We start from the raw sequence: 15,274 nt of genomic DNA, 5'->3' as shown, positions 1-15,274 counted from the left end.
ATATATATATATATATATATATATTTTTGCTTTGTCGCTGTCTCCCACGTTTGTGAGGTAGCGCAAGGAAACAGACGAAAGAAATGGCCCAACCCACCCTCATACACATGTATATACATATGTCCACACACGCAAATATACATACCTACACAGCTTTCCATGGTTTACCCCAGATGCTTCACATGCCCTATTTCAATCCATTGACAGCACGTCAACCCCGGTATACCACATCGATCCAATTCACTCTATTCCTTGCCCTCCTTTCCCCCTCCTGCATGTTCAGGCCCCAATCACACAAAATCTTTTTCACTCCATCTTTCCACCTCCAATTTGGTCTCCCACTTCTCCTCGTTCCCTCCACCTCCGACACATATATCCTCTTGGTCAATCTTTCCTCTCATTCTCTCCATGTGACCAAACCATTTCAAAACACCCTCTTCTGCACTCTTAACCACACTCTTTATATTACCACACATCTCTCTTACCCTTTCATTACTTACACGATCAAACTACCTCACACCAAATATTGTCCTCAAACATCTCATTTCCGACAAATCTACCCTCCTCTGCACAACTCTATCTATAGCCCACGCTTCACAACCATATAACATAGTTGGAACCACTATTCCTTCAAACATACCCTTTTGCTTTCCGAAATAATGTTTTCGCCTTCCACATATTTTTCAACACTCCCAGAATCTTCACCCCTCCCCACCCTGTGACTACTCACTTCTGCTTCCATGGTTCCATCCACTGCCAAATTCACTCCCAGATATCTAAAACACTTCACTTCCTCCAGTTTTTCTCCATTCAAACTTATCTCCCAATTGACTTGTCCCTCAACCCTATTGTACCTAACAATCTTGATCTTATTCACATTTACTCTCAGCTTTCTTCTTTCACACACTTTACCAAACTCAGTCACCAGCTTCTGCAGTTTCTCACACAAATCACCCACCAGCGCTGTATCATCAGCAAAGAACAACGTAGTCTGTTGTGGATGAGAATCCACAACAGACTACGTACTTGCCCCTTTCCAAAACTCTTGCATTCACCTCCCTAACAACCCCATCCATAAACAAATTAAACAACCATGGAGACATCACACACCCCTGCCGCAAACCTACATTCACTGAGAACCAATCACTTTCCTCTCTTCCTACACGTGCACATGCCTTTCATCCTCAATAAAAACTTTTCACTGCTTCTAACAACTTGCCCCCCCACACCATATATTCTTAATACCTTCCACAGAGCATCTCTATCAACTCTATCATATGCCTTCTCCAGATCCATAAATGCTACACATAAATCCATTTGCTTTTCTAAGTATTTCTCACATACATTCTTCAAAGCAAACACCTGATCCACACATCCTCTACCACTTCTGATACCACACTGCTCTTCCCCAATCTGATGCTCTGTACATGCCTTCACCCTCTCAATCAATCCCCTCCGATATAATTTCCCAGGAATACTCAACAAACTTATACCTCTGTAATTTGAGCACTCACTTTTATCCCCTTTGCCTTTGTACAATGGCACTATGCACGCATTCCGCCAATCCTCAGGCACCTCACCATGATTCATACATACATTAAATAACCCTACCAACCAGTCAACAATACAGTCACCCCTTTTTTAATAAATTCCACTGCAATACCATCCAAACCCGCTGCCTTGCCAGCTTTCATCTTCCGCAAATCTTTCTATTCTCCCTAAAATTTAATGATACTCTCACACCCCAACTCTCATTTGCCCTCTTTTTCACCTCTTGCACCTTTCTCTTGACCTCCTGTCTCTTTCTTTTATACATCTCCCAAGTCATTTGTACTATATCCCTGCAAAACTAGTCCAAATGCCTCTCTCTTATCTTTCACTAATAATCTTACTTCTTCATCCCACCACTCACTACCCTTTCTAATCTGCCCACCTCCTACGCTTCTCATGCCACAAGCATCTTTTGCCCATGCCATCAATGCTTCCCTAAATACATCCCATTCCTCCCCCACTCCCCTTACGTCCTTTGCTCTCACCTTTTCTCGTTCTAAACTCAGTCTGTCCTGGTACTTCCTCACACAAGTCTCCTTCCCAAGCTCACTTACTCTCACCACCCCCTTCACCCCAACATTTTCTCTTCTTTTCTGAAAACCTCTAAAAATCTTCATCTTCGCCTCCACAAGATAATGACCAGACATCCCTCCAGTTGTGCGTCTCAGCACATTAACATCCAAAAGTCTCTCTTTCGCGTGCCTATTACTTAACACATAATACAATAATGCTCTCTGTCTATCTCTCCTACTTACATAAGTATACTTATGTATATCTCTCTTTTTAAACCAGGTATTCCCAACCACCAGTCCTTTTTCAGCACACAAATCTACAAACTCTTCACCATTTCCATTTACAACACTGAACACCCCATGTACACCAATTATTCTCTCAAATGCCACATTACTCACCTTTGCATTTAAATCACCCCTCACTATAACCTGGTCTCGTACATCAAAACTACTAACACACTCATTCAGCTGCTCCCAAAACACTTGCTCTCATGATCTTTCTTCTCATGCCCAGGTGCATATGCACCAATAATCATCCATTTCTCTCCATCCACTTTCCGTTTTACCCATATCATTCTAGAGTTTACTTTCTTACACTCTCACACATTCCCACCACTCTCTGTTTCAGGAGCAGTGCTACTCCTTCCCTTGCTCTTGTCCTCTCACCAACCCCTGAGTCTACTCCCAAAACATTCCCAAACCACTCTTCCCCTTTACGCTTGAGCTTCATTTCACTCAGAGCCAAAACATTCAGGTTCCTTTCCTCAAACATACTACCTATCTCCCCTTTTTTCTCATCTTGGTTACATCCATACACATTCAGACACCCCAATCTGAGCCTTCAAGGAGGATGAGCACTCCCCACGTGACTCCTTCTTCTGTTTCCCCTTTTAGAAAGTTAAAATACAAGGAAGGCAGGGTTTCTAGCCCTCCACTCCTGTCCCCTTTTGCTGCCTTCTACAACACGTGAAGAATGCATGGGAAGTATTCTTTCTCCCCCATCCTCGGGGATAATACTAATATCAATAATATATAATACTTCTTATTAAAAAGCAATACAGTAAGAGACTGTAAATTTAAAAAGTATGTCTCACAAGAACACATCAAAAACCTGTAAATAAATGTAAATAAACCAATACAACACTGAAAACAAGTAAATAACAGTACTGAGTAAAATTATGTAATTTGTTACCGTTTGCAGGTAACATTGTTTTCTGGTACACGTCAGAGAATCTTCAAATGCTGCACAAGATTGATTCAACTGAGATTGATACATGGTAGGACCCTAACATTCACTCTGAAAAGTGTCAGGTGCCACTAACAGTGGCACATGTAATGGAAACGTGTGTCATTCTCACAATCTAGAAGAAAGTACTAAGCCCACTCCCTTTTCAAAGTATCAGTATGTGCTTCTACTAGATACCTGTGTTAGCCAAGTTTACTGAGTAACAGGTTCCCTTTTGTGTTAGGAATAAAGTGTAGAAGAAAGGTGTGGTGGTGAGAAATTACTCCATCACCTCAGTTCCTTATCATCACAACTTCTGATTTAAGCCCAAATATACCAAAATCATTCAGTATCTTTTATGCTAACCTATAATCTTCCATATCAGGCGGATGTCTATAAAAGATAGATTTCAATAAATAGTAGTACTTAATACTTGCAGTGAGCTATGGAAAATTATTTCAGTCTTTTTTTTTTTTTATAACAGAATCATATCAACAATTAAGGGCTATTACATAACACCTACAGATAACATGTTGAACACTCATCTAATACTCATCTAGAGTTTTAAAGGTTAATCCTGTTTATAGACACTACAATTACTACTTCCACAATGTTCTGTATACAACTCTAGCTCTGAATTCAAAGCCACATCATGTCAACATACAAGTAAAGCAACTTACTCTCAAACCTAATTGAAAAGCTCCTATAATTTCAAGTATTATATACTGAACTTCTTCGTTCTAATACATCGAACCAAAATTTCCAAACAAACACCTAAAAAAGACAGGAGCACTTACTTGTACAGCTCTACGGTCAATGTTCTCTTTGAGCTTTTTAGCCTCTTCCAGCTGCTCACTCAGCTTGTCACGTTTGCTCTCAAGAATACGCTGTAAAACAAACTTTATTAGGAAGGAAACTAGAAATGCAACATGAATATCTAGAAATCATATTCGTGAAAACAAAATAAATATAATGGGTTTGGCTATTTTAGATCAGAAAAATATAGAAAATGCTAGGAACCACAAATATATGTATATATTTGCTATATAAATGAAAGTGAAAAATACTTGGAGAAACAGATGGATCTGTAAGTGGTATTTATGCAGTTATGTATCTGGAGAACCATATGAGAGGGTTGACAGAGATCCCTTGTGGAAAGTCTTATGGATATACAGTGTGGGAGGAAAGCAGCAAGAAGCAGTGAAAACTTTTTATCATGGGTGTAAGGCATGTGTACAAGTCAGAAGAGAGAAGTGAATGGTTCCAAGTGACGGTTGGTGTGCAGCAGGGGTGTATGATGTCACCATGGGTGAAGAAGGTAAATGTGGGAGGGCCAGAGAGGTGAATTAGCTATTTACTGACAACACAGCCAGTAGCAGATTCATGTGAGAAACTGCAGAAGCTTGTCTGAATTTGGGATAATGAGTGAAAGAAGAAAGTCGAGAGCAGGTGCAACAAAAGCTGGGTATTAGGTGTAGGAGAGGAAAGAAAATTATTTAAAGTGTGAGTTTGAGTGAAGGTAACTTGGAGGAAAAGGAGTGTTTTTAGTACCTAGGAGTGGTTATGGCAGTGCATGGAACAATGAGAGCCAAAGTGAGCCATCAGCTGGTTGTGAGGGCAAAGGTCTCACACATGTTGAGGTACATGTGGAAAGAGAAGTCACCATCTTAAAAGGCAAAGATAGATATGTCATGGTACAGTGGTCCTGTCAGTGCTACTGGATGTGAGGCATGGGTCTTAAACAAATATGTAGAGAGGATGTGTTGGAGATGAAAACTTTGAGGACAATTCGAACAAGAAATGATAGGATAAGAAATGTTTGGTGATAAGAGAATTGTACAAGAAAGATGAAGAGGGTGTACTGAAACAGTTTGGACTTATAAAGATGACGAGTTAGGAAAGGATGATTAGAAGGATATACATGTGAGAAGTTGAGGGAACAAGAAAAAGGAAGAAACCAAGGAGGAGGTATAAGGAAAAAGTGAAAGAGGCTTTGAAGGTTTGGGGATGTGAAGTGTCCACTGCTGTAAATGGACTGAACCAAGGGATATGAAGCATTCATGGATCCAGAGGTTGGTCAGGCTTGACAATAGATAGGTTGCACTGGTTGCAGCCATTATACATGACAGCTACAGAATAGATCAGAGCAAATGAGGCCATATCTTCAACTGTTTCTACTGCTACCTCACAAACATGGAAATGGTGAACATTATGAATAAATATATAAGGATGTGTGCAAGTGAGGCAGGTAAATTTGTCTGTCACTGATGCTACTTTATGGAGGAGGGAAATGGTATGTGGAGCTGGTATTTGCTTTGAAGAACTTCTGTAAGACACACTTGGAGAATGAGAGATTTGTATGTAGCATTTATGGATCACAAGATGCCTTGTGGAAGGTGCTGCAAATGTATTTGGTAAACTGAAAATTACTTCATACAAAAAAAAAATTTACCTGGACAGTGGAGTATGTGTGCAACAAGAGGGAATGGTTTCCAGTGAAGGTGGGTCTGGTTTGAAGATGTGTTGAGTCTCCACAGCCCTTTAATCTGTTCATTGACTTAGTGACAAGGGAAGGAACTGCAAGGATCTCAGAGAGAGAGAGGCAGGTCTACAGTTAGCTAGCAAACATGAGCATAGGAGGTGAATCAGTTGTTTGCAAAAGTCTTTCTTTGGCATGCCTTTCATTTAGAACATAATCCATTAATGCCTGTACACCATCTAGCCCATTCATTCACAAAGTGTATGACCCACTTTTTCAATCAGGCATTCTCAATTACCAGTCCTCTTTCAGCACACAATTCCACAAGATGCTCATCATTAACATTCACAATGGATAGCCCATACCCTCAATTATACCATCAACTGTCAAATGAACCACTCTTGTACTCAAATCAACCCTTACTATTACTCAATTGCTCACATCATATTTGCTGAGGCTCCTCCTAAAACATTTCCTCACTCCCCTTGCTACCAGGTACATAAAGCACTACACATAAGTGGAGTCTTGCTTCCTTACACTCTTTCACATATCTCCACAAGATATACATATGTAAAAACTGAGAGAAGTAATCAACCAAACTGACTGAAACAGTGGGGAAAAAATGGATTTGGGAAGGACCAAGAAAATACATATAAAAGTGATAACAATAAAAGCATTTTCTGTGAAGGTGGTATTACCGAGACAATGGTCTTACATCGTGAAATAATTTAGCATATAAAGTGAAAAATTAAAAAACACTTAAAAGTATGGAAGTTCATGTTTTACTTTAACACATTTGGCATTGGTTGAGTATGTGTATGGGTAAGTTCTAGAGGATGAATGTACCTGAGCATGCAGTAGGGTGAAAGGTGCACATGGGATGAAGTGAATTGGAACAATATGCTATATTGGGGTCAATATGCTGTCAATGGACTGAAACAGAGCATGTAAAGCATCCAAGATAAACCATGGAAAGGCCTGTGGGGACCTGTGGTTTCAGTGAATTACACACAACAGCAACAGAATGGACATGAACGAATGTAGCCTTTCTTTGTCTGTTCTGGGTACTACCTCACTATTGCAAGAAATGGCAATCAAGAAAAAAAAATGTACCTAATCCACAGTAAAAAAAAAACTGGGAATGAAGTAATGATGATACAAATTAAGATGACTGAAAATAGTAAAAAAAATTTAGTTAGATGTTAAAAGGGCACAAGGGTAAAAGTATGTGAATGTAATCAGACGATGTGAAAAATACAGTAAAAGACTCATATGAGGCATATCCCCATCTTTTGACATTTAGACCCTTAATTCTTTTCTATACTGAAATTTACTTTATCTACGGAGCATTCTCTTATGTTATATTCTTTCTATATGTAAGGCAACTGTTACACATGTGATCAATAAATATATGGGTAAATTTCTTCAAGAATTGCTAAGAATCTTACAGTGTGTTTCAAACAAAAGAATATGCAAAAAGTTACGACAAAATTAACATTAATATGTGAAAACATTAGTTGTTTCACCAGTTCTTTTGTTTTCAGATATCTGCAACAAAACTGGTTGGGGAATCAAACTATATTTAACTAAAAGCAGATTAAACAGGATATCATTTAGCAATGTAACTTCACTGATTCTCAAAATAATATGTATCTAGAGCTCAGAAAACAGAATATTTTGGATTAGCCATCTTTTAATGTACAAGTGGGATCATTCATCCTAGAATCTATAAAAATTGCGGTTCTACCTATGTAACTGTATACATATCTATCTACTTATATCTCTGACACCCATTTCCTTCAGAAACTCCCTCAAGGGAATGGCCATGGAAAAAGCTGGTCAACTCCAGTGCTGCTTCTTAGCCTTTAGTGCCTCACCCTTAATAAGCCACTGCCAGAGGGCAACCCTAGTACAGTGTTTCTGGTAGGCTCCAATTCATGATGAGGAAAATCATACTATGAACTAAGTAAGCACAAAAAGTATGTCAGAACATATTATTTATTTATTCATTTCACTTTGTCGCTGTCTCCCACTTTAGCAAGGTAGCACAAATGCCCAACCCACCCACATACACATGTATATACATACGTCCACACACGCAAATATTCATACCCATACATCTCAATGAATACATATATATACACACACAGACATATACATATATACACATGTATATAATTCATACTGTCTGCCTCTATTCATTCCCATCGCCACCCCGCCACACATGAAATAACAGTCCCATCCCCACGCATGTGCACGAGGTAGTGCTAGGAAAAGACAACAAAGGCCACATCCATTCACACTCAGTCTCTAGCTGTCGTGCAATAATGCACCGAAACCACAGCTCCCTTTCCACATCCAGGCACCACAGAACTTTCCATGGTTTACCCCAGACGCTTCACATGCCCTGGTTCAATCCACTGACAACACATAGACCCCAGTATACCACATTGTTCCAATTCACTCTATTCCTTGAACGTCTTTCACCCTTCTGCAAGTTCAGGCCCTGATCACTCAAAATCTTTTTCACTCCATCTTTCCACCTCCAATTTAGTCTCCCACCTCTCTTCGTCCCCTCCACCTCTGACACATATATCCTCTTGGACAATCTTTCCTCACTCATTCTCTCCATGTAACCAAACCATTTCAAAACACCCTCTTCTCTCTCAACTACACTCTTTCTATTACTACACATCTCTCTTACCCTATTATTACTTACTCGATCAAACCACCTCACACCACATATTGTCCTCAAACATCTAATTTCCAGCACATCCACCCTCCTCCGCACAACTCTACCTATAGCCCACGCATCACAACCATACAACATTGTTGGAACCACTATTCCTTCAAACATACCCATTTTTGCTTTCCGAGATAATGTTCTCGGCTTCCACACATTCTTCAACGCTCCCAGAACTTTCGCCCCCCTCCTCCACCCTATGATTCACTTCCGTTTCCATGGTTCCATCCGCTGCCAAATCCACTCCCAGATACCTAAAACACTTCACTTCCTCTAGCTTTTCTCCATTCAAACTCACCTCCTAACTGACTTGTCCCTCAACCCTACTGTACCTAATAACCTTGCTCCCATTCACATTTACTCTCAGCTTTCTTCTTTCACACACTTTACCAAACTCAGTCACCAGCTTCTGCAGATTCTTACACGAATCAGCCACCAGCGCTGTATCATAAGCGAACAACAACTGACTCACTTCCCAAGCTCTCTCATCCACAACAGACTGCATACTTGCCCCTCTTTCCAAAACTCTTGCTTTCACCTCCCTAACAACACCATCCATAAACAAATTAAACAACCACACACCCCTGCTGCAAAGCAACATTCACTGAGAACCAATCACTTTCCTCTCTTCCTACACGTAAACATGCCTTACATCCTCGATAAAAACTTTTCACTGCTTCTAACAACTTTCCTCCCACACCATATATTCTTAATACCTTCCACTGAGCATCTCTATCTAATCTATCATATGCCTTCTCAAGATCCGTAAATACTACAAACAAATCCATTTGCTTTTCTAAGTATTTCTCACATGCATTCTTCAAGGCAAACACCTGATCCACACATCCTCTACCACTTCTGAAACCACACTGCTCTTCCCCAATCTGATGCCCTGTACATGCCCTCACCCTCCCATATGGGATGTCAGAACAAATGGTAATTTTCTAACAGTTTCTTCATTTAGATATCCAACAAATTTCATCAATTATAAGGAGTTTCACTCTTACTATCCACTCAGTGTAAACATAAAAACAGGTAAAATCATATACTGTATGGATATCAAATTCCGTCAGTTGTCCATACTTAAGTGGATATGAAATAAAATCAGTTATTTACACCTATAGGAATATAATGTCAGAGATAAAACATTTATAAAAACTTAATCTTGTTATTCCTACTTTAATGAAGCAAGCACTTCATTCTTAGAGATTATACTAGTGAGAAAATAACAAAGCAATAAATGATCAACCCATTACATGTATGTACACACCTTCTCCTCTGGATCAGCATCATCGACCATCATCAGAAGGGCATTCTCAGCCCGTGCAAGCCTGCCAGACAAACCCAGAAGCAAAGAAGTGATTTTATCAATCTCTTCCACATGCAGCTTGTACTTCTCAGCCTCCGCTAGCCTGGCTTTGGCCTCCACCCTAGAAGTCACCTCTACTCCTAACTCATGATTGAGACGCATTTCTTCTTTGATAGCTTCTTGTTCAGCTCGTAAGATTTCAAGCTTTCTCCCAATGCTTGCTACCAGCTCCTCCTATTATTGATGAAAACATTATTTACATACACTGTCACTAAATCATTACTGATAACATAAGTACACCATAAAAAAAGTCATGATCATTATCTTCTATACTTTGTTGGAAAAAAATAATGCCTAAAGGTAAACACTATCTTAATTCAGAAAACTGGCTTAAAATTACACATCAAACACAATACATGTTACATACCTTCTTCTTGTGGAGTTGCTGCTGATCGGTGAGGGGCGTAATGCCATCATGCAGATTATTGTTACTACCCCGCAGCCGTGTTAACATCTTGGCCTTGCTCTCAGAAGTTGTGAAATACGCAGAATCGGCTGGTAGTGGTGACTTATCACTGGATCTGCAAGTAATAAATAGAATTTACACTTCACTTTTGTACATGTCTTTCAGTGATAAGTCTTTTAACACAACACGAATGTAGCAATTACAAAATTATCATTAAAGACCCATAAAGGTGCAGGCACAGGTGACCTGAGGTCTAACTGACCTAACCATCATATATATACATGTTGCAGAAGGCAAGTAAAAGGGGTGGGAGCAAGGGCTGGAAATCCTCCCCTCCAGCTTTAACTTTTCCAAAAGAAGGAACAGAAAAGGGATCAGGTGAGGATTTTTTACTCTAAGGCCCTATAGACCATTCTGTGGTTTACCCCAGATGTTTCATGTCAACCCCAGCATACCAAATCATTCCAATTTACTCTATTCTGCGCACACCTTTCACCCTCCAGCATGTTCAGGTCCCAATTGCTCAAAATCTCTCTCATTCCATCTGTCCCCCATCCCAATTTGGTGTCCTGCTTCTCCTTGTTCCCTTCACCTCTGACACATATATCGTCTCTGTCAACCTTTCCTCACTTACTCACTCACTCTGTATGTCCACACCATTTCATCACACCCTCCTCTGCTCTCTCAATCACACTCTTTTTATTACCACACATCTCTCTTACCCTTTCACTACTTACTCGATCAAACCATCTCACATCACATACTGTCCTCAAACATTTCATTTCCAACACATCCACCCTCTTCCATATAACCCTATCTATAAAGTCCATGTCTCAGAATTATATGGTATTGTTGGAACTGCTATTCCTTCAAACATACCCATTTTTGCTCTCCAAGGTAACATTCTCTCTTTCCATACATTCCATATTTCATAGCTCCCAGAACCTTTCCCCTCCTCCACCCTATGACTCACTGCTGCCTCCATTCACTGCCAAGTCCACTTCCAGATATCTAAAACACTTCACTTCCTCCAATTTTTCTCCATTCAAACATACATACCAACTAACTTGTTCCTCAACCCTGCTGAACCTAATAACCTTGCTCTTATTTACATTCACTCTTAACTTTCTCCTTTCACACACATTTCCAAACTCAGTCACCAAGTTCTGCGGTTTCTCACTCAAATCAGCCACCAGTGCTGCATCGTCAGCGAAGACCAACTGACTCACTTTCATCCTCAACAGACTCCATACTCACACCTCTCTCCAAGACTCTTGCATTTTCCTCCCTATCCACCCAATACATAAACAAATTAAATAACAATGGTGACATCACACACTCCTGCTGCAGACCAACCTTCACTGGAAACTAATAACTCTCCTCTCTTCCTACTCATACACATGCTTTCCATCCTTGATAAAAACCTCACTGCTTCTAGCACCTTACCTCCCATATCATATATTCTCAAGAACCTTCACAAAGTATCTCTATCAACCCTATCATATGCCTTCTCCAGATCCATAAGTGCCACATACAAATCCATCTGTTTTTCGAAGTATTTCTCACATACATTCTTCAAAGTAAACACCTGATCCAAACATCCTCTACCACTTCTGAAACCACACAGCTCCTACCAATACCCTCCCATAAAATTTTCCAGGTATACTTAGCAACCTTATGCCAATGTAATTTGTAAAATCATCTTTATCCCCTTTGCCTTTGTACAATGGCACTATGCATACATTCTGCCAGTCCTAAGGCACACCATGATCCATACATACACTGAATATCTTACCAACCAATCAACAATGTGTGTGGTGAGGAAAGGTTGACAAAGAAGATATAAGTATCAAAAGTGGAGGAAACAATGAAAACAGGGAGACCAAACTGGAGATGGAAGGATGGGGTGAAAAATATTTTGAATGATTGGGGCCTGCGAATACAGGAGGGTGAAAGACATGCACAGAAAGGAGAGAATTGGATCCATGTGTTAAATATGGATCGATGAGCTGTTCTTGGACTGAACCTGAGCATGTGAAGCACCTGCAGTAAACCATGGATGTGTGTTATCCCAAGGGTAGGGAAAAAAGAATTCTAACCCCATATTCCTTGCATGTCATATGAAACAAACGGGGGTGGGAGTGGGGGGTTGAAAACCCTCCTCTTTTGATACTTCAATTTCTAAAGATGGAACAGAAGGAATTAAGTAGGGGGTGCTCATTCTCTTCGAAGGCTCAGACAGTGGGTGTCTAAGTGTGTGTCCATGTAACTGAGAAGAGAAAAGATAGGTAGTGTTTGAGGAAAGAAACATGGATGTTCTGGCTCTGAGTGAAACAAACATCAAGTATAAATGGGCTGAATGGTTTGGAAATGTCTTCAGAGTAACATCGGGTTAGTGAGAGGACAAGAGCTAAGGAAGAAGCAACACTACTGAAGCAGGAATTGTAGGAGTGTGTGAATGTAAGGAAGTGAATTCTACACTGATGTCGGTAAAAATGAAAGTGAATGGTGAAAGGGGTAATTATTAGCGCTTATGCACTCAGCCATGAGAAGAAAGATCATGAGGCAAATGTCTTTGGTGCAGGTGAGTAAGTGCCTCAGCAGTTTTGATGCAAGATACCAGGTATTAGTGATGGACTGACGGGTGATGTGAATGCAAAGGTGAAAGGTGTGCACTTGAGGGCATAATTGGGGGGCAGGGTGTATTCAGAACTGTGAATGGAAATGGTGGATAACTTGCGTAATTGTGGTGAAAAATGGCTGATGATTGTGAATATCTAGTTTCAAAAGAGGGACATACACAAGTACATAGATGTGATTAAGAAACAAAGACAGCAGGCATTATTGGATTACACATTAACTGATAGGTGTGTAAAAGAGAGACTGGATGTAAATGTGATGATAGAGGCTGCTGGTGGAATGTTTGATCACTAACTTGTGAAGGCAAGAATGATGATTTGTAGAGGTTTTAGGGAAGGCGAAAACAATAGCAGTTAGGAAAATGCTGAAAGTAAGTGAGTTTGGAAACCTGTGTGAAGAACCACCAGGAGAGACTGAGTGTAGACTAGCAAAAGCTGAGAGTAAATGCAACAAACTGAGTGGGTGAGGAATGGGAGGCATTTAAGGAAACAGTGCTGATATGTGCAAGAGACACATCTGGCATGCAAAAAGTGGGAGGTGGGTAGATCATAAAGGGTAGTGAGTGGTGGAATGAAGCAGTAAAGCTGCATGTGAAAAAGAAAAGGGAGATGTTTGGACTGTACTTACAAGGGAAGAGTGCAAATAATTGAAGGATGTGTAAGAAAAAGTGTCAGGAGGTTAAGTGGAATGTGCAGGGGTTGAAAAAGAGGGCAATTAAGTCAAGGTGAGTGTGTATCAGTAAAGTTTATGAAGTATACATGTTTTGGAAAGAGTTAAAATGTAAAAAACAAGGAAACAAATAGGAATATTAGTGAAGTGGGTAAAATGGGAAGTGGTCTCAAGTAGATTAAGTGATGAGAAGGAGTTAGCACTTTGAAGGACTCTCCATTAACCATCTGATTTTATCCACTACGGTTTTATGCCATGAACTGTATGGCCAAAGAGGGCATGGAAGATGAGAGAGGGGTGGTATGTTGGTTTTCTGCACTTTCTGAGATCTCAGGAAATTCCCAGGCCCCCTTTTGGACCCCTGCGCCCGGGAACGAAGTACCCCCTGCACCCCCCCTCCCAGAGGCCCTGCTTGTGACAGCTAGATAATGGATGTATGCGGATGCAGCCTTTCTTCTGTTGCCGGCGCTACCTCGATATCGCGAGAAAACAGCGTTCAAGTATGAGGGACTACAATTATATAACGCCAGGATTGGATGAAGGCAAGCAAGTATGCGTATGTACATGTGTATATATGTACGTCTGCATATGTTATATGCGGGGGGCTGGAAATCCTCCCCTTTTTTTTTTTTTTAATTTTCCAAAAGATGGAACAGAGAAGGGGGCCAGGTGAGGATATTCCCTCAGAGGCCCAGTCCTCTGTTCTTAACGCTACCTTGCTAACGCGGGAAATAGCGAATAGTTTGAAATATGTATATATATATATATATATATATATATATATATATATATATATATATATATATATATATATATATATAAGCGTTTATGAATAAATGTGTATGAGTGGATAGGCTATTCTTCGTCTGTTCCTGGCGCTACCTCACTGACGCGGGAAACGGCGATCGTTATTATTATTATTATTATTATTATTATTATTATTATATATATATATATATATATATATATATATATATATATATATATATATATATATATATATATACACACACACACTTTTGTATTATCCATTTCTACAACTTACATTGTGTCAACAAGCACGTATGCATCAACGGTATTTGAATAGGGTTCCGCCGAGACGGCTTGTAATCCATTCCCCTTACTACTCTGCACACCGTGCTGCTGACTGGTATATGTGCTCTCTGTCAATTCCTTCACCAGTCTCAACATCACTATCACCAACATCTTTCCTCTCATGGTTGATCATAACTGATATATCTAAGTTGATGTGCACTGCCCATAAATTTTAGGCGAAAGATATGCTCATATATTTGCATTATCAAGTTAACAAAGACCAAATGCATCACTTAGACTATGTAATTCAAATGTTGGAAGTTCCGTTCAGTTTTAGAGCTGAACTTGGAGCATTCATTCCAAGTGAACCGGTAAAGTTGTCGACTAAGTAGACAAAAGGAAGTTAAACGAGAGCCGGTTCACGTGGTAGGGAGTAACTGTGAACTTTCGTGGTAGGACACGTCTAAACAAGAAACTACTGGAATGCACTGGTTATACGTGAAAACTATTGATAAAATGGACCCAACGTTCTCGTCGCCACAGAGAGGACAATATTGATATGCCTAACCATAAATTTCGCACCTTTGATTGAGTAAATTTACATATCCCAGGTCAAATAAGGATTCATTCGTACTTCACAAGAGC

At 40.0% G+C, this 15,274-nt stretch overlaps 1 protein-coding gene across 3 annotated transcripts in view; it reads right to left on the bottom strand.

Annotated features, from left to right (window-relative positions):
- Positions 1-15,274, bottom strand: part of LOC139765125 (uncharacterized) — a 1,132,594-nt gene that overhangs the window by 27,317 nt on the left and 1,090,003 nt on the right. For all 3 annotated transcript variants that reach the window (XM_071692317.1, XM_071692316.1, XM_071692314.1), the window contains 3 exons: positions 10,247-10,400; positions 9,781-10,053; positions 4,086-4,175 (listed from right to left, as the gene is read on the bottom strand). In XM_071692317.1, the coding sequence (XP_071548418.1) occupies positions 4,086-4,175; positions 9,781-10,053; positions 10,247-10,400 (517 nt within the window). The remainder of the gene's footprint in view (positions 1-4,085; positions 4,176-9,780; positions 10,054-10,246; positions 10,401-15,274) is intronic.

The sequence above is a fragment of the Panulirus ornatus genome, chromosome 52, assembly GCF_036320965.1.
Source record: "Panulirus ornatus isolate Po-2019 chromosome 52, ASM3632096v1, whole genome shotgun sequence".
NCBI classification, from domain to species: domain Eukaryota; kingdom Metazoa; phylum Arthropoda; class Malacostraca; order Decapoda; family Palinuridae; genus Panulirus; species Panulirus ornatus.
This window is presented reverse-complemented; position numbering and strand designations above follow the sequence as displayed.